This window comes from Arachis duranensis, chromosome 6, assembly GCF_000817695.3.
Source record: "Arachis duranensis cultivar V14167 chromosome 6, aradu.V14167.gnm2.J7QH, whole genome shotgun sequence".
In the NCBI taxonomy this organism is placed as follows: domain Eukaryota; kingdom Viridiplantae; phylum Streptophyta; class Magnoliopsida; order Fabales; family Fabaceae; genus Arachis; species Arachis duranensis.
Window position 1 is genome coordinate 107,225,592 of NC_029777.3, and position 20,820 is coordinate 107,246,411.

At 33.0% G+C, this 20,820-nt stretch overlaps 3 protein-coding genes across 3 annotated transcripts; all 3 read right to left on the reverse strand.

The window, feature by feature from the left end:
• Window positions 1-2,130: 2,130 nt before the first annotated feature.
• Window positions 2,131-5,306, reverse strand: LOC107495665 (beta-fructofuranosidase, insoluble isoenzyme CWINV3-like). Its single transcript, XM_016116843.3, has 6 exons — window positions 5,266-5,306; window positions 4,303-5,180; window positions 3,937-4,095; window positions 3,214-3,455; window positions 3,014-3,104; window positions 2,131-2,489 (listed from the first exon to the last, which is right to left on the reverse strand). Exons 2-6 carry the CDS (start codon window positions 5,173-5,175, stop codon window positions 2,286-2,288), a joined length of 1,569 nt encoding a protein of 522 aa, XP_015972329.2. The 5' UTR covers window positions 5,176-5,180; window positions 5,266-5,306; the 3' UTR covers window positions 2,131-2,285.
• A 1,311-nt stretch (window positions 5,307-6,617) lies between these two features.
• Window positions 6,618-12,023, reverse strand: LOC107495460 (alanine--tRNA ligase, chloroplastic/mitochondrial). The gene is made up of 12 exons (XM_052263148.1): window positions 11,966-12,023; window positions 11,713-11,771; window positions 11,308-11,486; window positions 10,900-10,978; window positions 10,658-10,792; window positions 10,412-10,561; window positions 10,167-10,277; window positions 9,131-10,048; window positions 8,715-8,987; window positions 8,026-8,235; window positions 7,744-7,901; window positions 6,618-7,144 (listed from the first exon to the last, which is right to left on the reverse strand). Exons 1-12 carry the CDS (start codon window positions 12,021-12,023, stop codon window positions 6,808-6,810), a joined length of 2,667 nt encoding a protein of 888 aa, XP_052119108.1. The 3' UTR covers window positions 6,618-6,807.
• A 4,758-nt stretch (window positions 12,024-16,781) lies between these two features.
• On the reverse strand, window positions 16,782-19,614 carry LOC107495459 (beta-fructofuranosidase, insoluble isoenzyme CWINV1; the record flags this gene model as incomplete). Its single annotated transcript, XM_016116608.3, has 5 exons — window positions 16,782-17,099; window positions 17,313-17,403; window positions 17,825-18,066; window positions 18,756-18,920; window positions 19,033-19,614. Coding segments are annotated over 5 exons (1,266 nt in total), but the record flags the coding sequence as incomplete, so codon positions are not given.
• Window positions 19,615-20,820: the final 1,206 nt, after the last annotated feature.

Below are 20,820 nucleotides of genomic sequence, written 5' to 3' on the forward strand. Positions count from 1 at the left end.
GAACTTCTGAAGAGATTTCAATAATTATAAAAGCTCTAAAAGAAGATTTTGAGATGAAAGATTTTGAAAAGACTAAATTTTGTTTCGGCCTGCAGATCAAACATACAAAAAATGGGATCTTTATTCATCAAACAATATACACAGAAAAGATCTTAAAAAGATTTTATATGGATAAGTCACATCTATTAAATACCCCATGATCGTAAGGTCTTTGGATGTGGAAAATGACAAATTCTGTCCAAAAGAAGAAAATGAAGATATCCTTAGTACTGAAGTACTATATCTCATTGTCATTGGAGCACTAATGTATCTTGTTAATAATATACAATCTGATATATTATTTGCTGTAAATTTACCAGTAAGGTATAGTTTCTCTCTAAGCAGAAGATATTGGAATGGAATCAAATACATTTTTTTGATATCTTCACGGAACAGTTGATATGAGTTTGTTTTATCCATATAAATCCAAGTCACAATTAGTTGGCTATGCAGATGCATGATATTTGTCTGATCCACACAAAGGAAGATCTCAGACAAGATACCTATTCACATATGGTGATACGGCTACATCATGGAGGTCCACGAAACAGACGATAGCAGCAGCATCCTCTAATCATGTTGAAATACTAGCGATACATAAAGCAAGTCGCGAGTGTTTTTGGCTCAAGAATTTACTCCAATATATTATATCATCTTGTGGAATGACTGATAGAAAAATAGCTCCAACTGTTCTGTTTGAAGATAATACAACATGCATTGCTCAACTTAAAGATGGATACATCAAAGGTAATAGAATAAAGCATATTTTTTCCAATTTTTTCTTCACTCATGATCTTCAAAATCAAGGAACAATTTATGTCCAACAGATCCACTCAAGCGATAATCTGGCAGATTTATTTACAAAATCACTTCCAAATTCCTCCTTTAAAAAATTGATACATTAGATTTGGATGCGTCGATTTCGAGATATTAAATAATGTCGACAAGAGGGAGAGACTGTACTCTTTTTTTTGTCAGATTTTTATCCTTATTAAGTTTTTCTTGACAAAATTTTTAACGAGGCAGTCATCATCATAAAAGATATTGTACTAATTTTCGTTTACTAAATTTTTTTCTATTGAGTTTTTCTTTAATAAAATTTTAACGAGACATAATTCTAATGAGTATTCAAAAAGAAGTGTTGTGATATAAATGAATGCTCATTTAATAATTTGGACGCTAACTTTTTTAATAGTAAAGTTCAGTTTATCAAAATAAGACTAAAATTAATTAAATTTAAAAGTGTAACTTTTGTATGTATATAAATAAAAGTGTGATATAAGGCAAATACTTATACAAACAACAAACACTCCTCCTTCTCTTTGGACGCTACAAGGTATAATTAGAATTTGCCATATGTTTTTGTTACGGGTAAGGTGAGCAAAAGATGCTACCATTTTCGGATTATAATGCTAGGGCCATAACGATAATTATAATGAGGTATAATAATAAAATAACAAAAATATAAATTTTACAAAAGAAAGAGACTTGGGTTACCAAGCAGGAGAAGGGGCTACTACTTTGTTGTTTCATATTTTTCATTTTTTCTTTATCTCAAACAATCATAAGCAAATAACAACATTTGAGAATTTTAAAAAAATGAGGGTTTTATTTTATTTGTCTTAAATTTTAAATCCTCAATCTTCTAAAAAATGAGATTTTTTACAATTAAAAAATAAAAAAGTAATGAAAATCTAAATCCCCATTTGATAATCCCAGTATTCTTCCAGGCCCAATATCAACCTATCCATTCTATAAAAAGTTTTCCGTGTTCTGGCCCAATAGGCCCATCAACCTAATAGCAAACAATAGTTACCATGATTTAGTTTTGGGCATAACAAAAACTAGGTTTGGACATCTAATTACTATGTGATCAAAATGAATAATGATTTTATGTAACTTTATGAAATTATTCCAACATATATGTCAAGTTACCTAGTAAAATTATTTTAACCTAGTTCATTAATTAATATATTACTCGATAAATTGATCTCATGATTACATATATGCACGAGTCTGAGTTATTTGAATTTGTTTAATAAATTAAATAAAATACTACGATATGATGTACTTGCATTGGTATATCACTCATTAAGAGAATATAAATCTTAGTTAAGCAAAATAAATGCAGAATTTCTAATAAGAACAACTAATTCTTACATCAGATTCATCTTCTTATTACAATAATGGTGGATAGACCAATAAAAAAACTCAATAATTTGTGGATTAAAGTTCTATGGTTCTCTTCAAACACAACTTATATTGCCCTCATAGCCAATTTGTGCTTGCTTCATGCTCCAAGCATTTAATTTTGAAATTTGTATAGTTTGAATCCCATTATTAAATACAAAAAGATGAGCATTTTTGTCTATAGCCAAAGAAGGATAAACTCTACTGGTGATACAAATTCTCCCTTCATCTCCAAAACTTTCAACAATAGAGTGGTCAATCTGTATACCAAGAATTTATAAGAATATGCCTTTCCACTCAAATCAATTAAGTATTATACTTATGATGGTAGATAAAATTATATAAATAAGTCAACTTGCTCTATGATTAAAAAAATTGAGAAAAAGTGTATTTTAATTAGAACCAAAGCAAATTTTCAACTACATTGCTATGTTTTTTTCAAAAGACTAGGCAGTTTTTAAATAAAAAAAATTGACAATACAAATTGTCCATTTTTATTTACATAACTGCATTGTCAATCTTTTTTTAGGAAAAAAAAAAAACCGTATGATTGTTTGAAGGTGAAAACTCAGATGCAGTCGACTTCACGTAAAGTTGATAACTGAGAGTTATTAGATGATTTGACTAATTTGACTAAATTTTTATCTAACAGCTTTTAACTATCAACTTTACGTGAAGTCGATTGCACTGATTGTTTGAAAGATGACTATAGATCAGATTAGACATTTAAAAAATAGCATGAATGTTATGAACCATGCATTGAGATACACACAAATAGACATACCAATGTTCTAAGAGAAATTGTTTTTTGAGTAGGATCTATGTCAAAGAAAGTTCCATATGTAGTTTTATCAAGGTCATCTCTTAATGAAGACCTGAATAAGAGGAGAAAAAACATATAATTAAGAGCATGTGTGGATACATATTGTTCTGGGTTATTTTAATTCAGAAACATATATAATACAATAATAAACAAAAAAATACCTGCTTTGATCACTACACATTAGGCCTACATATCTATTTGGAGCTTTATAGATTTGAAAGAACACTGAAGTTTGCTCTCGGAGATCCTCTGATGCCAAAGCTAACAAACCAAATGGTCCAATTTTGCCACTTCTTGATCCATCTTCTTTTTTGCTACATAGTATTTGTGGATCAACACCCTTTGGATCTAACCATTCTGCACTTTCTACTTCGGATATTTCAAATACCACTTCTACATCAACCTTCACAGTGATGAGAAATTTCAAAAGTAAAGATAATTTTGTTATGATGATTTATTATAGAGTAATATTCTAAATTTGTCTTTTAAAGAAAGATTAGATTACGGTGAAAACTCAGGTACAGTCAATTTCATGCAAAGTTGATAGTTAAGAGCCGTTAAACAATTTGACTGATTTGATTAAATTTTTATCTAACGATTCTCAGTTATAAACTTCACGTGAAGTTGGCTGCACCTGAGTTTATTTATCTATATGAAGGAATTAATCTTAAAATTTTAAGAATTCTTAGGGATTTAGTTTATCAAATAATGATAAAACTAATGTGTCAATCTTTTTAACAGAATTCGATGCGACACTAATTTATCTATTAAAATAAAAGGTTAAGAACTAATTTGATAATTGAAAATTTTCTAAAATATTCAACTAAAATTTCTTAAAATAATTGATTTGGAAAATGTATGACCATTAATTAGTTATAACTTACCTGTGATGCAATGATGCCGGAGACTTGAAGAGTTGATCCACTAAGGAGGTTTTCTTTACTAATGCTAACTTGTTTGTCATGTAATTTTTCAATCTCTTCAATTGGCCATTGCACCAATCTCTTCCCACTTTTATCAAGCCAAATTTGCCTTGGAATTGACTACAACAAACATAGCCAAATTAAGCAACAACCATCATTTACCTAAATGGCTTGTTAATTAATTGCATTTCAACTTTTAAACTTTACATCATATACATTTGACCTAAAATAAGTGTACTATATTCATAAAAATTTTGACTCCTTAGACTAAAAAAGTAAAAATGACTAATAAAAAAAAGTCAACTAAAAATAAAAAATATTAAATACCTGTATACCAGCCCATCCTTTTTGAATATCATCTTGTGTAGAATCAGATTCATTCACCCATCCCCACAATATTCTCCTGTTCTTAGCATAATCAAAAAATGATTTGGAAGCATAAAATTTACCATAATCATACCTTAAATCTGAACTAGTTCCTGTGAATTTAACATCAGGAACAAAATTTTCATTGTCACCAAAGACATTATAGTTTCCAAGAAAATAATAGTCATGTAACCTACTAAGATAACTTATCTTCATTACATGCCTAACAAAATTAGAATCTTGATGATCAAAAGATGTATCTACTCCATTTTCGCCTTTGATCAACACCGGAAAGAAGTCCGGACACTCGCAAACTCCGGTGTTATCCGTCGCGAAAAACGGCCTAGAATCCACTTTCCAATCAACAAAATCCTTACTATGGTACAAAATAACCTTCCCTTGATCACCATTTTGAGCACCAACAACTACCCTCCATTTTCCATCATTTCCAAGCCAAGCAGTTGAAGGGTCTCTAAAATTGTTCAACTCAACACCAATTGGTGGTTTCATCACAGGGTTTTGAGGGAGTTTGATCCATTCTCTTAGGAAAGGATCTGATGCATTCTTTGGAATAGCCAAGTTTTGAACTTGGTGTTTGTTTTCATCAATACCTGTGTACAAAATAAAAGGCTTTTCGCCTCCTTCGAGTATGGTGGCTGAACCTGACCAGCAGCTATTGATGTCGAAAGGCTCGCTCGGTTCGATAGCATTGTTTAGATGAATCCAATTGATGAGATCATAGGACACAGAATGAGCCCATACAATTCTGTCTCCAAAGGTTGCTGCATAAGGATTATGCTGGTAGAAAAGGTGGTAAACACCTTTATAGTACATTGGTGCTGCCATAGGTACATCAAACTTTAGTTATTAGATCATAAATTTTGGTGTATTATAAAGTCAAACTAAGTTTCATTGTGTGCTTACCATTTGGATCTGCAGAATGAAGGCATTGATTTACAAATTTTCTTCAACAAAAACATGTCAAATGAAATAAAGAAAATATATAATTAGATGATCAATGATTTATAACAAAGAGAGGAACAGAACAGAACAGAACAGAATACAACAGTGAAGTAAGACCTATAAATAAATAAATAAACTAAAGCATGTTCAATTTAAAAAGATTAGTTCATAAATCATAAAGCATGGTTGGGGGATAATACCGTTCATCCAATTTTTTGGGGGCTGAAAGTGATAAGAAGTTCGATATGGTTGATTAATAGAAGAAGAACTAATAATCCTATCTGGGAATGCTTCAATTCTGTTTCCATTTTGCAGGATAAAAAGAAACAATGCAAGTAATATTAGTGTTGCAAAGTTCTTCATCATGAATATTGTGAAGGAGAACATGAATTGGTTTGATTAATTAAGAACTTGTATTGTATATATAATTATATATGCAGAGTGCATCTTATTAATAATGGACTAATTAATATATTCACAAAACTTGGAAGAACATGTATGATGGACATAATGATCATGGGACAAATCTAAAACCAAATATAGTTTCTTAAATCTAAACCCACATGCGTGACCCTGTTCTAAGTTTTTTTTTTCCAACGAATCTTTTCCTGAAGGATCACTTGAAGACAATATTAAATGAATAATGACAAAGACTCAAAAAAGTCTAAGGTCTTTTGGTTAAAAATATAAGAAGAAATATCAAGGTCTTGGTCATTTCTTTAATTTATTTTGCTTTAGTTATTTTATATGTATTATTGCTCCCTTTATTTATTATTTATTTTTTTAAGCAAAGAATTGTATAATTGCATGCTTTGAAATTTGAATTAATTTTGGTGAGCAAGGGTCATAATCTGCTTTGACACAATACAGAGTTATTTATACAATAATTTAATTTTATAGTTAGTTAATATTAGTCATTTTTTATATGAATTCTAAAACTTTTAACTTTTAGAAGATTCAGAGTTTAAAATTGATAATTTAATAATTTAAAATTTAGAATTAAAAATTTATAATTTATTATTTAACAATACTTTTTTAATTTAAAAAATAAAATAAAAAATATTACTAAAATATAAAAAATGACTTTAAATTTAACATTTTTAAAGTATTGCTAACACTATTTAATTAGCATAGCTACCATAATTGTAAGTACTATATACTTCACCAATCTTAAAGTATATCATATAGATAGAGGTAGAGATAAAGTGAAAACAGCAAAATACACTTGCATCAATGTAAAATTGACAAACTTGCATCATCAATAATTTTGTATAGAATCATATAAATTATTTTGTAAAAACGAGTATTAAAAATGTGATCAAATAATTCATTTTTTATATACATTTAAGAGAGATACATTACAGTAAGTTAATTGATTTAAATATATGGGCTTACATGAAATAGGAGTATGTATGTATTACATATGTATCTTTTTCACTTGGTAAACATGTAACTAAGTTTTTACAGCTTCTCACGTTGCATTGTGAGATCAACTTCTGGAATTCAGTTTCCTTTTTCAGATAGAGTGGCTATGAGGTCAGCCTGAGCCTTCTCGAGGGCAGACACCAGGTTTTCAGGTTTCCTCCCACCAGCCTGGGCAAAATTGGGCCTTCCTCCGCCGCCACCGCCACATAATTTTGCTATCTGTCCAATAAATTTACCAGCTTGAATCCCCAGATTGACGACCCCCGGAGTAAAAGCAGCCACCAGACTAACCTTCCCTTCACCTGGGCACGAGCCCAGTACAATGGCTGTTGGATCTGGTAATGTTTCCATTAAATATTCCGCAGCACTTTTAAGTGACTCAGGATCAGTATCGTCCAAGCACTCAACCAGCACCCTAAACATTTTTTAAAAGCTATAAATAGATATCATACACGTCGAGTATTGCGGGGAAAAGATCATTCGCGTCTACCCAACCATCACAATAATTAAAGAACATCTCTATTTCTCTATTTCTAGGCTGCATTTTGATGGATAATTGTCTCTCTTAAGACAGAAATTTGTGCAAAAACACAACTTTCTGTTTCATAGATAGAAGATACATGTATTATCAATACTTGTTGAAAGTGAAGAATAAATAATATTCATGTCCTCTTTCTGTCTCAAGAGATAGAATACAAAAAGCAGCCTACATGCTACTACAAAATTATCACCATATGTGGAAGTATACATGCACAAGGAAATTCTCTAAAGACTTGAGTTCTAACCATATCTAAGCATCCACAGAAAATAATACACAAAGTGAAATAAAATAAGGTGATGCAATTAATTACTTCTGCTTAATTGATTATAATTTTTTGGCTATGACATGAAAATTTTTCAAGTGGAAGACGACTCTGTATCAGACACATCTTTTTCTTTTTCCATGAGTAACATTCATTAGTTAGTACCTTAGCATTATATTATAGAATCTAATGAACAGGAAAGAAATATTACCTGTACTGTTCTGATTTTCCCACCAACAAAGTTTTGCCGGCAATAACCGAAGCCTTGTAGACTGCGGCTTTGGCACGCAAGGCAGAATTTTCATTTCTGACTGCTCGCAACTCTTCTAGAAGGTTTTCTATCCTCGTCACCACTTCTTCGGGTTTAACCTTCATATCGTAAGGTTAAACATAAAACATCAAGACTCGTAGAGATAAAAAATGCCAAAATAAAATATTAACTTTGCAAGACATTGGCAATATTATTATGAGAACTCAGGATCATGAAACATACTTTGAGAGTGGAACATAACTGCTTCAGATAAATATCTCGAGCATTGACATATTCAATAAAAGCTCCCCCAGCAACAGCTTCTATACGCCTGATTCCAGAAGCAATACCCTGCTCTGATATTATCTTAAAACCACGAATTTCAGAAGTATTACTGACATGAGTTCCGCCACAAAGTTCCATTGATACACCAGGAACCTCTACAACACGAACCTGCAATACAACCAATTAGAAAACCACAAGTGCCTGCATAAACATCATATCAGCTGGATAAATACATATATGAATATCTTCTACTTCCCTTTTTAATTTTTACGGAGAGATTGATAATCTGTTTGGTCATTAGGATTTAAACTTTGTTCATAGTTTCATTTCTTACGCAACAAGATGCTCTCACAGTGGATCTTCAGATACTAGTATATCACTCAGCTTTACATTGTTCACTATCGAGGTCCATGTGCCAGTGGACAGGACATAGAGAGGGGGACTAAGTCTTGATGTATCGACAATAGACAGGGGAGTTGTAGTCAGAATAAATTAAGATCCCTGAGAAATAATTGCAACATATCCCTAAAAATCTAGGTTTAAACATCTGAAAATATACACTTCATGATATGCATATCTCCTCAGAAAAAACAAAGCATAAGAATATGGTAAAATTTTATGCCATATGTGTATGGAGTAATTCTAACCTCTTCTCCATATTTTTCTCCAAACATTGCAATAGCTCCAGCACGCTTTGCATCAGCAAGTGGCATCACTTTGGTCTGAAGAAGTATTCCTGCTTCAATCCATTCATTGATTAGCCCTTCAATTTCTCCAAGCTCACTGTCAAGAAGTGGTCGGTGGAAGTTGAAATCAAACCTCAAACGTTCAAATGCCACCAAAGAACCAGCTTGTGAGGTTTCTTGACCAATCACTTTCTTTAGTGCTGCTTGTAATAAATGAGTAGCAGTATGATGGTCCTGCAAAGCACCAAATATATTCGCTATCAACATGAACCACACTTGGAATTTGAAAACTAACAAGGATGTGTCCGTGTGACATTGTAGTGAGTTATGATACACCAAATTGGTTAATGAAATGAGAAAGTCAACAGTTGTTATACCTTAGCTCTCTGCCTCAGCTTTACATCCACTGCTGCTTCAACTTCCTTGCCAACCTCAACAACTCCCTTACGAACAGTACCCTTGTGAACAAATATGTTACCTAAAGACTTCTGAACATCTGTTATCTCCACAACAGCTCTCGGTTGATTTTCACCCTCTACAACATAAATAAAACCATGATCTCCAATTTGTCCCCCTGATTCAGCATAAAATGGAGTCTTGTTCAGCAAAATTTCCACGTTACTCCCTTCACTAACTTGTGCAGCTGGATCACCATCTATCACTAGGCTTTGTACAATTGCTTTAGCATAAAGATTGTCATAGCCTATAAATTCAGTGTCAGGTAAAATTTCTGCAATATTTGCCCCATTTCCCATGGCAAGTTTGACACTATTGTGTGCAGCTTGAGATTGACGCCTTTGCTTCTCCATCTCCATATCAAAACTATTTATATCAACACTCACACCACGTTCTTCAGCCACTTCTTTTGTTATTTCAACAGGGTATCCATAAGTATCATACAAAAGAAATACGTCTTCGCCAGTCAAGCAAGGTGCAGTTCCATTTTGCTCAGCATTTGACAAAGCATTAGCAAGCTTCTCTTCAAGCAACTTTTCTCCTCTCTCCAATGTTTGTACAAAACGAAGCTCTTCTCTCTTCAATTCCTCAAAGATATGGTGTGATCTACTCCTAACATCGGAATCAATGTTGGTGCTTAGTTCCACAACTTTCTCAGCAATAATTGGTAAAAATGCTCCTTCAAGGTCTTCCATACCATCACCTTTTATACCAAGCAACCTGCCTGTACGAACAACCCTTCTAATAAGCCGTCGAACCACATAACCTCTCCCAACATTTGATGGGGCAACACCATCAGAGATGAGAAATACAATTGCACGCATGTGATCACCTATAATCTAGGATAAATTGGAGAAAGGGAAGACTTAGATTAAAAGTTTTAAGAAACACAACTGTAAGTTCAAATAAGCTATATTTAAGACAGTACAACAGTCTATTGAAAGATAGTCACATTACCTTCAGATTCCTTTTTGTCTGATCGTCAGCAGTGCCATATGAAACATTTGCCAATTTAGAGGCCTTCTCTATGATGGGGAATATTAAGTCAGTTTCATAGTTATTTGGAACCTGCAGAAAACACAGAATATATATGCTGAAAGATATTAGAAGCATTGCAGTGATAACTGATAAGCATTAGCCGGGCCTTAGAATGCTTCTACATATGAATGGGCCTTTTTAACACAATGCAAATTGATATATACCTTTTGAAGGATGCGAGCCATGCGTTCTAGTCCAAGCCCTGTGTCTATGTTCTTCTGCTTTAGAGGTTCAAGGGAACCATCATCTTTTTTGTTGTACTGCATGAATACTAGATTGTAGAACTCTATAAACCTCGAATCATCACCAAGATCCTGCCTTAACACACAACCCAGCCCACAAATACAAGAGTTAAATATTTTCATTGAAGTGATTTTCAGTCAATCAATCTCAAACCACCACATACGTACAGCATCAAAGTATCCCCTTTCAGGATGAAAATCATAATAAAGTTCCGAGCAGGGACCACAGGGACCTGTCACTCCACTGGTCCAGAAGTTGTCCTCTTTACCCAACCTCTTTATACGCTCCAATGGGACACCCACCTGCAAATAAATCAAGACTAATCTTCTATAGACTCAATGCACTTGATTAAAATGCCAATCGGAAACTTACATCTAGCTAACACTTAAAAAGCAGTGTCTTGGCTAACCTCATTAGACCATAGCTCAAAAGCCTCATCATCGTCTTCGTAAACACTAACCCACAATCTGTCCGCTGGCAAACCAAACCTAAAAGTAATTTAAAGACATGATAAATCTGGTTTTGTCAAATGCAGATTTAAAATAGTAATACTAATAGCTTTTCATTTTTTTGCAAAAGGAACAATATATAGGTGCATTACATTCAGTTTGGAATTAACTATAAGCACAAACAAGGCTGGGAAAAGAAGAATAATTAACAACTATTAAATAAAAAAAGGCATGACATATTCAGATGTTATGGAAGCATAACAAACCAAGTCCTTGCTTCAAAGCAAAACTTCTCACATAAACATAAACAGAAGTATGATATGCAAGCAGGCAAGGTCAGACTATGAAAAAGTTGCACTAATGCTTACTCTTTGGTTGAAAGCTCCCATGCCCATACAATTGCTTCCTTTTTGAAGTAATCACCAAAGCTGAAGTTTCCAAGCATCTCGAAAAAGGTATGATGTCGAGCAGTGTGGCCAACATTCTCAACATCATTAGTACGTATGCACCTTTGTGCAGTAGTTGCACAAGGTACTTGCCTTGGAACCTAAGGATACCGCAAATTGGGGTGCGTGTGAAAGAGAATTCGTATGGATTTCGAATCAATGAAGATAAATTCTTGTGTGCTCCTGGAGCAAAGAAACATCTATATATATACCACGTATGTTCATTAATAAGCTATAAATGTTTCTAAAGAAAGCTGCTGAGCATACAAGATTTTCTCGAACAAATAACAGTAAAGAGAGATGGAAATACATGAGGGAGGGCCAGACCTTCCCGAGGAATATAGGAGGACCTTGTGGCCGCGGGAAGCATAAAACTTCAGGAATCTCTGCCGTATAGAATCCCCGCTCGCTAAACTATCCAATTCCTTCTCCTTCTCTGCTAGCGGTTGGGCCTGTGATGGTGATGCTGCTGCTGCTACTATTGCTGACTCAAACATAAAAACACATGAAATTCAATGAATGCTTACTACAATCATATTAATTCAAGATACCAGCACAAAGTTTCAAATAGAAGACCTACCTGAATGTGCCATTGGAAATAAGGAATTGTCAATTGCGAAGGGAGGGGACCTAGGCATGTATTTAGGCTCAACTAATAATCCGACATTAAACTAAAGATGCGCTTTAATTTATTGCTAAACAAATGAAAACTAAATCAAATCTCTTGAAATTTGAAATTATAAGAAATCCTATCCGTTACCATTAAAGAAGATCCTACCTGGCTAAAGGTTAATGGCCCTATACTTAATGCCTATGTTTACAAACAAGATCATATAGTCAACCAAATTTTCATTAAAACAAAGTCAACAATTAATTGTAGAACATATTAGAAATTCTAACCTAAAGAACCCATGAAAAGCTTTAAATAAATCTTACCTGATTCAGTCCTCGTGCTTGTGAATGCACGAAAGTGTGTGAGACTGTGAGAGAAAGAGGGTATGGCTCCTGCTACAATGCCAAAATCGCCAGAGCCTGCACGAGTGGGAATGGCGCGTTTCCATTTTGGATGCTTTTTTGGCTCCCTCTCTCCCTTTGAATCAGCACGTAAATATCTTAGAACATAACCAAGCTCACCCTCAGTCGTCAGTTTAAGCACATCAATACAAGAGTCTCTAACAACATAGAGAGGAGCTGAATTCTAAAATTTTGAACAAGCATGCACACTCAAAACTCCTACCAAAGCAAACACAACATAACTTCGCAAATCAGAAATCATAAAAAGACAACGTGCTTATATAAAAATTCAACTACGGAAGCAGAACAGAACCTCAAGCGGCGGAATGAGAGGAGTGCGGCTGGGGAAGCAGAACGGCGGAACGGAAGAAGAACCGGTTGACGAATGCAGCGGCGGAGGGGAACCGAACAGGCTCAAGTGGCGGAGGGGGCGAGCGCGAACAGAGAAGGGAGTAGAATCTGAATTGGTATCGGAGATAAGAGTGACGTCAGTGCTGGGAACTGGGAAGGTGGGATAAAATTAACGTGGATAAGAATTTATTATTATTATTATTATTAATTTAAAATAAGTACGGATTGATTTTTGAATAAATTAATTATTTTTTCATCTTTTTAAAAAATATTTTTTTTAACTGACAAAAATTTGAATAGACTTTTTACAAAAAAAAATTAAGTATAAAAAATATTTTTTACTTTTGGCATAAAATTAAATTGATTTTTTGTCTCTGTATATCTATCTTATTCTTGTAGATAGGTAGTCAGGTGTTATTTCTCCATTCATCTGACATCTTCTTTTACCTTAAAATATCATTAAAAAATTTGGTTAACCAATTGGTGCCTTTCTCTCTAAGGCCCTTCCACACTTCAATAAGAATATTATCGGGTCCTACTGCACTGTCAGTTTTCATCTACTTTAGAGTCTCTTTTACCTCGAAGTCTCGAATCATTTGATAATAGTCGAAGTTTTGATCTTCTTCCCTCGTGCATAACCCACCAAGGTTCGGAATAATCTTCTGTCTTTCATTAAATAATTCGTAGAAGTAGTTCTTTCACCTTTTATTAATCTTCTCATCTTGAGACAAAACCTCTCCATCTTTATCCTTTATGGATTTAAAATGACCCAAGTCTCTCGTTTTTCTTTCACGGCTCTTTGCGATTCTATATATACCTTTGTCTCATTCTTTCGTTCTTAAAGACTGGTAGAGACTCTCATATGCTCTTGTTCTTGCTTCACTTACAACCACTTTTGTCTCTTTCTTAACCGCTTTATATTTTTCTCAATTATTTGCATTGCGGCACAAAAATCACTCTTTAAAGCACTCCCATTTTACCTTTATATTGTCTTGTACACTCGCATTTTACCAGTAGGACTCCTTGTCTTTTGGTCTTATTCCTCTAAATTCACCAAAATTTTGTTTTGTTGTTCTTCTAATAACTTCTGCCATCTCCCTCTACATCTCCTCCGCGCTTCTATCTCTTTCCCACTTTGCCTCTTCTCCTACCTGTCTTAGGAAGCTTCTTTGTTCCTCACCTTTCATCTACCACCACCTTATCCTTAGGTTTTTCGTATGATATTTTTTTCTCAATTTTTACTCAACGCAAAAATGCATGACAAGCATCCTATGTTGTGTTGTTAAACTCTATCTCAAAATAATTTTACAATTTAATGCAAAAAATTTTGGTGGACTCTCCTCAACAAGAAGAAGTCGATTTGAGAGCTTGTCATGCCACTCCTATAGGTTATAAGATGTTTGTCTCTCTTTTTAAAACATGTATTTGTGGTGAGAAGATAAAAAATTGAGAAAAAGTTCAAAGTAATTTTACTCTTGGTATTGATCACCCCGAAACTATGACTTTTGTAAATACTTCCATATCAGTCACTTCTCTTTCAACATGACCATTTAAATCACCTCCTAAGAAAATCTTATCTCTCGAAGATATGTCTTGAACCAAACTCTCTAGATCCTCCCAAAACCTTATCTTGTATTGCTCGTTCGAACCCACTTGCAGTGCATAGACACTAATCATATGAAAAGTACCTTCTTCCACCACAAGTTTGATAGAGATGATCCGATCACCCACCCTCTTGACATCTACTACGTCATTCTTCCACTGCTTATCCACGATAATACCTACCCCATTCATATTCTTCACATTTCTTGTATACAAAAGTTTGAAACCGGAGGTATCCAACTCTCTAGCCTTCGCGCCGACCCATTTTGTTTCCTATAGGTACATGATGTTAATCTTCTTCCTTGTCATGGTATCCACGACCTCCATGGATTTTTCTGTTAGAGTGTCTATGTTTTATGTCCCAAATCTCAATCTTCTGTCGCTCTAACCTTTAAGTTTACTTTTTTTCTTTGTGAACTAGCTTATTTACCCTCATCCGTCACGAAAACACGGAAACCCTTACTCATTTAACACTACACCCGGGCACCGATGCAACAGCTCTTGCTCATTTGACACTGTACGCGAGCCATACATCATGTTGCTTTCGGACAATGATCTAGCTTTTAGCGCAATAACGTCTTTAATCTATGTCATGAAGATTCGACTAAGTTTTTATGTTGGCTGTCGAAAGCTTAACACAACCCTCCTCCTTTATCCAGGTTTAGAATCGGTTATGTACCACAGGTGCAGCATAAATAGAGTTAACAATTAGCAAATTAACAAGTTCACAATAATAGTCAAAATAATCAACAGAAAATAACTGAACAATTAAAACAAAGATCAACACCATAGGAAAATTACACCAAATTAACAAATTATAATAAAATATAAGAACAATAACAACACCAATTAAAATTTAAAAGAAAACAACGATAGTAGAAACAACTAAAAGTTACACCGCAACAATACCAATAATTATATCACAATAACATAATAAAAAGTTACACACTAGCAACAAACTTTTTCAAAGATTAACAAGGATTATTAAGATTTCAGACTTTCAGCACAGTACAAAAAAACAACAAACAGAATACAACACAGCAGCAGTGAGCAGAACTAATCATTCGACAATTCAATCTGAGTAACACTAGCAATAGCAGAATCCTAAACCGAAGAACAAAGAATCAAGAACAAAAGAATAAAAAAAATCGAAGAAACAAATCTAAGTAGCACTAGCAGAATTGTAAACCTTCGTTCTAATGTCTGAGCACTCTGAGCAGAGGGGCAAAAGTGCGACGGAGACAAAGGCCAGGCAACGAGCACGACTCGAAGACAGTGGTGGGTTGGAAGAGCTGCGGCTGAGCAAACGAAGGGTAGACTCCAAGACAGCTTGAGGAAGAAGCTGCGATTGGTGGGTTGAAAACTTCGAGCACCACGACCAGACGAAGACAGTGGTTCCTGAGTGCGACAGACGACAGCAGAAGCGCGACAGAGCTTACAAAGACCAAGGAATGACGTCGAGCTCGAGGAAGAAGGTGCGATTCTCGAATGAGGAATAAGAGCAGACAACCAGACGACGACTGCGTTATCCGGAGCGCGACGGATGGCGGCAGTCCTTGCGCCAGTGGTGGGGAAGCTATGGGGAAGCTCTCTCTCTCTCTCTCAACGTTAGCATTTCTTGTAAGCCAGTCAGATTTAGATTCGGTCCAACTGATTGGTTTTCGGCCAGTTCAGTGGTTCATGAACGATTTTTAAAATAGTGGGTTTTTCCTTAAGACTGAACCCATAGATATTCGATTCACAGCTAGACCGGTTCAACTAACCAATCTGGTCCGGTTTTTAGACTCATGGTGATTACATATTAGGTTTTCATGACATCGTTTGCTGGGGTTTTTTTTTTTAAAATAAAACACATGACTCGGTCCGGGTTTTTTAAATAAGTCGGGTCACCAGTTCTCAACAAAACCGGACGGGTCAATTCGATTTTTTTTAGTCTAATGCAGGGAGGGTTTAACGAGTGGCTCAATCCAATAAAGTGACTAAGTGACCAGATTTCAGTCAAATCGAGCAGGTCGAGCTAGATTTGATAACTATAGACGTAACTACTAATTTAGTATTTAAAAGATTCAAATGCTGATAAAAAAAAATCTTAAAAGATGTTATGGACAAAAAATTCCTAACAACTAAAGACCTCGAAAAGTGTTGGAAAAATTCAAGTTGTTTACTTTCCAATAAAAAAGTTAGTGGTGAATATTAAGGTTGGAACCAGTGGCATTTGATGACATTAAGAGCTTTGGATAAATAACCAATGTGTTGAGATTGGTCAAGTTGATAGATAATGAGTTATTTTGCCACTCACATTATATTAATGTTTTTAAGTTAAAATCTTCTTATCTTTATAATTGTAAATTATCTTGCCTTCATTATTTTATTATGTACAATTCCTTTCATTGGTGCCATAGCAAAGACCTTTCTTAATAGATTTGACATGCTTTTAACCAGGACACTATAAATTAAATTAAACAGCTGTATACAATATATCTATGTAAAATAGGGTATGATTCTCCAAATTATTCGTAGCAATATTGCTTCAAAGTTCAAACAATTTCAAACAATCATTTTCACTGTTGAACAAACTTTGCTGGCTTCATGCTCCAAGCATTTAGTTTTGAGATGCAAACATTCTGTTTTCCATTGTTAAAGACATAAAGATGAGCATCCTTTTCAGTAGCCAACAAGGGATAAACTCTGTTTGTGATACAAACTCTTCCTTTCTCTCCAAAACTCTCTATAATCGACCCATCAATCTACATAACAAGAACACAAAGAGGAGTTATATATCAAATAAAAATAATAGTTTTACACGTACATTTAATTATGTAATGTTACATTAATAAAAATAATTATTTTTTACATTAATCGTACGAATGATTATCTAAAGAAATGAATATAATTAGATAATTATATAAAATATTTTTCACTAGCAGTATATAAAAAAAAAAACATAGTAACATACGTACCAAGGTTCTAAGTGAAATTGCTTTGAGATTGGAATCTATGGCAAAGATAGTTGCATATGTGGTTTTATGAACGTCTTGCCTCAATGAAGACCTGTAAATAAATTGCAGAAAATTCTCATATGTCAACAACAAAGTATTGTTAATTGAAATTCAATCTTAAAAATATAAAGATGAAAACAAAAAGTTGTAAGTTTTATATTTGTTCTCTAATAAAAAACACAGAGAATAAAATTGTCCCTAAATATTTAAAATAATAAATAAATTTCATCCAACACAATTCAAAAATTGATACTATATTTATTCTTTTTTTTTTAAAAAAAATTTGACACATGTGTACCAAAAAATTTAGTTGGGACAATAGGATAATTATTATTAATTAACCCAGTAAGATCAGTGCATTTATTTTGTATTTATTAAATAAAAATATTTAAAATTTTTTACTAATAATAATAATAAGTTTATTATATATGTTCTAAAAACACATATTAGCTAAATCATTATTATTAATTAACCTGGTAAGATCAGTGCACATGAGACATGAAAATCCATTGGAAGTTCTAAAGATTGTGAAGAAAATTGCAGTTTGCTCTGTAAGATCCTTTGAAGCTAAAGCCAGTAAACCAAATGGGCCTATTATGCCACTTCTTGATGCATATTCTTTATCACTACACACTATTTGGGGATCAACTTCTTTTGAATCTAACCATTCTGCACTTTCCAGTTCAGGTAGTTCAAACACTACTTCTACATCAGCCTTCAAAGACCAAACAACAGAAAATAAATGAAATAAGTAATAATCTTTTTTGTTAAATATGGAAAATGATTGTTTTATATGAAAGTTTCATTATATTTTAATATGTAAATCTTAATGAGATATGAAAGATGAGGGCATTGATGGATGGAAAATTTGTACATGGTTAAAGTTATACAAAAAGAGTCAATAATCTTAATTTTGGAAAAAAGAAAAAAAAGTCTACAAAATACAAACTTCGCCTTTAAATTTTGGAAAACAAAATTTGACTTTAAATTACTCATTAGTTTTCTCTTTTTCCTTATAAAATCCATGTGTATTAGAGTAGACTACTTAATATATCTAATTTTGTAAACAGTGAGAGACTAGTTTAATAAGAAAATGCTAAAGAAATATATATATAAGTACAAATTTGTCAATTTTTTTTAATTTTGAGACTATTTTATTTTTATATTTTTTCCCGAAACAAAAATAAGAGTTTATTTTATGAAAAATGATAACGTTATACTCTCTTTTTTTTAAATAGAAAAAGAAAATAGCATTATTAAAATAGAAGTAACAATATCCATTTTCTTTTATATATATATATAATTTTGACATGAGAAAATTGAAAAAAAAAAGGCCTTTGATATTTTATATAGTCTAAAAATTCATCAATTTCACAAGAGAAAATTAACAATAAAGTGGCTTACCTGTGATGCAGTGATACCTGAGACTTGAAGAGTTGATCCAGCAACAAGTTTGTGTCCCAAAATACTAACTTCATTGTCGGAGTATCTAAGTGTCTCTAACTCTTCTATTGGCCACTGCATCAGCCACTTCCCATTTTCATGAAGCCACACTTGCCTTGGAATGCCCTTATATATATATATATTTCAATATTGATGCAAAATTATAATTATCTATGAAATCAAATATATTATTGACAAATTATCTAACTTTTTTAGATTAATTTGTTAATTAAAGTACCTGTAGACCAGCCCATCCTTTAAGAATATCATCTTGTTCTGTATCAAGCTCTTTAACCCATCCCCATAATACCCTTCTCTTCTTGGCATAGTCAAAGAATGATTTTGAAGCATAAAATTCACCATGGTCCAATTTCAAGTCCAAACTAGTCCCTGTAATTTTATTCTCAGCAACAAACTTGTCCTCATCACAAACATACTTACCTACCAAATAATGTTCTTGCTGTTTATTTTGGTAACTTATCTTCAACACATGCCTAATAACATCATTAGAATCTTGAACTGAAGAAGAATCTAAATCAACCCCATGCTTTGTACCATCAATTAAAACTGGAAAAAAATCAGGGCACTCACACATTCCAATGCCATCAATTACATAGAATTGATGATTATTAGGGCTTAATTTCCAATTAATAAAATCATCACTATGGTATAAAATTGCCTTCCCTAAATCACCATTTCTAGCACCAATTATGACCCTCCATTTTCCATCACTACCCTTCCAAGCTGTTGTTGGATCTCTAAAATTTTCTTGTTCAACTAATCCAATTGGGGCAGTGATTATAGGGTTTTGAGGGTGTTTGAATCAGTGATGATGAAATAATGAATTAGCAAGTGAAGAGGAATGCAAAACCATTGAGAATTTAACTATATATATGCAACTGGAAATTATTTTTATTAATGACTTGACTTCTTGATTGCCAGCAAGTTGGAATTTTTTAATTAAATGGTATTTTATCACTATTCAAATGGTGTTATTTGGAAATTCTTTTTTTATTCTGTGAGAAAAATGTTTTCATTCGTCAGGAAAAAAATTAATAATAATAACAATAATAATACATATGTTTCACTCCTTACAAAAGTTTATTTTGTTAAAAAGAATAAAAAAATACTGTTCGCACCTAGAAAAAATTTATTGTTAAAAAATAAAAAGAAAAAGAAAATCTTTTTTTTTTGCTTCTAAAAAACTCCAAATCCCAAATTTCTATAATTTTCGTATGCAATCGTCATGTGGACTAACCAATTTTTTAGCCTTTTAAATTGACACAGTATATTTTTAGTTTAATAATAAGACCTGGCCTTTATATATGTTTTAATTTTTATTCTTTTTTTTTTAAATAACCTTTATCAATGTTTAATTTTAATGTTATTGTGACTTTATTAATTTATGATTACATTCTTTGCATCTGGCATTTTTAAAGGTTTGTAAACGAGGAAAAGAGTAACACGAAAAGGTTGTGTTGTTTAATTTGAGTGGGAAATATATTATTTAGTGCCTTATTTTTTTTACTCAAGGTCTTAGACAAAATTTTCAAAGCTGATTAGTTGCATCAATCTCTTCTAGGAAAGATCATAAGCCTGTATTTTATGAATAACCCCGAAGACTCGAAACTCAAAAGTCTTCGAGTTGACTTCAATATATAATCTTGTATTTGCATAAATAGTGTAAAACATTTTATACAGTCGTGCAATCACAACTATTTTTTGACGACTATTCACGGTCAAAATAAGAGGAAGTATAAAAAGTCAATAGAATATTTGTACAATGTGTACAAGTTTAGGGATGTCCGATTCAGTATTAGAGATATAACTATTAGTGTTACATTTTCCTATCAGCTTAAGTTTTTGGGATGAGTAGTTTCATGACATGATTTCAGAGCTCTAAATCCGAAAGGTCAAGAATTCAATTCTTGGTGAACCCCAAAATCAGTTTAAGCTTATAAGTGGTTTTATGACATGAGATGTTTATTATCCTGTACTCGGATGGTTATTCTGGATAATATGGATG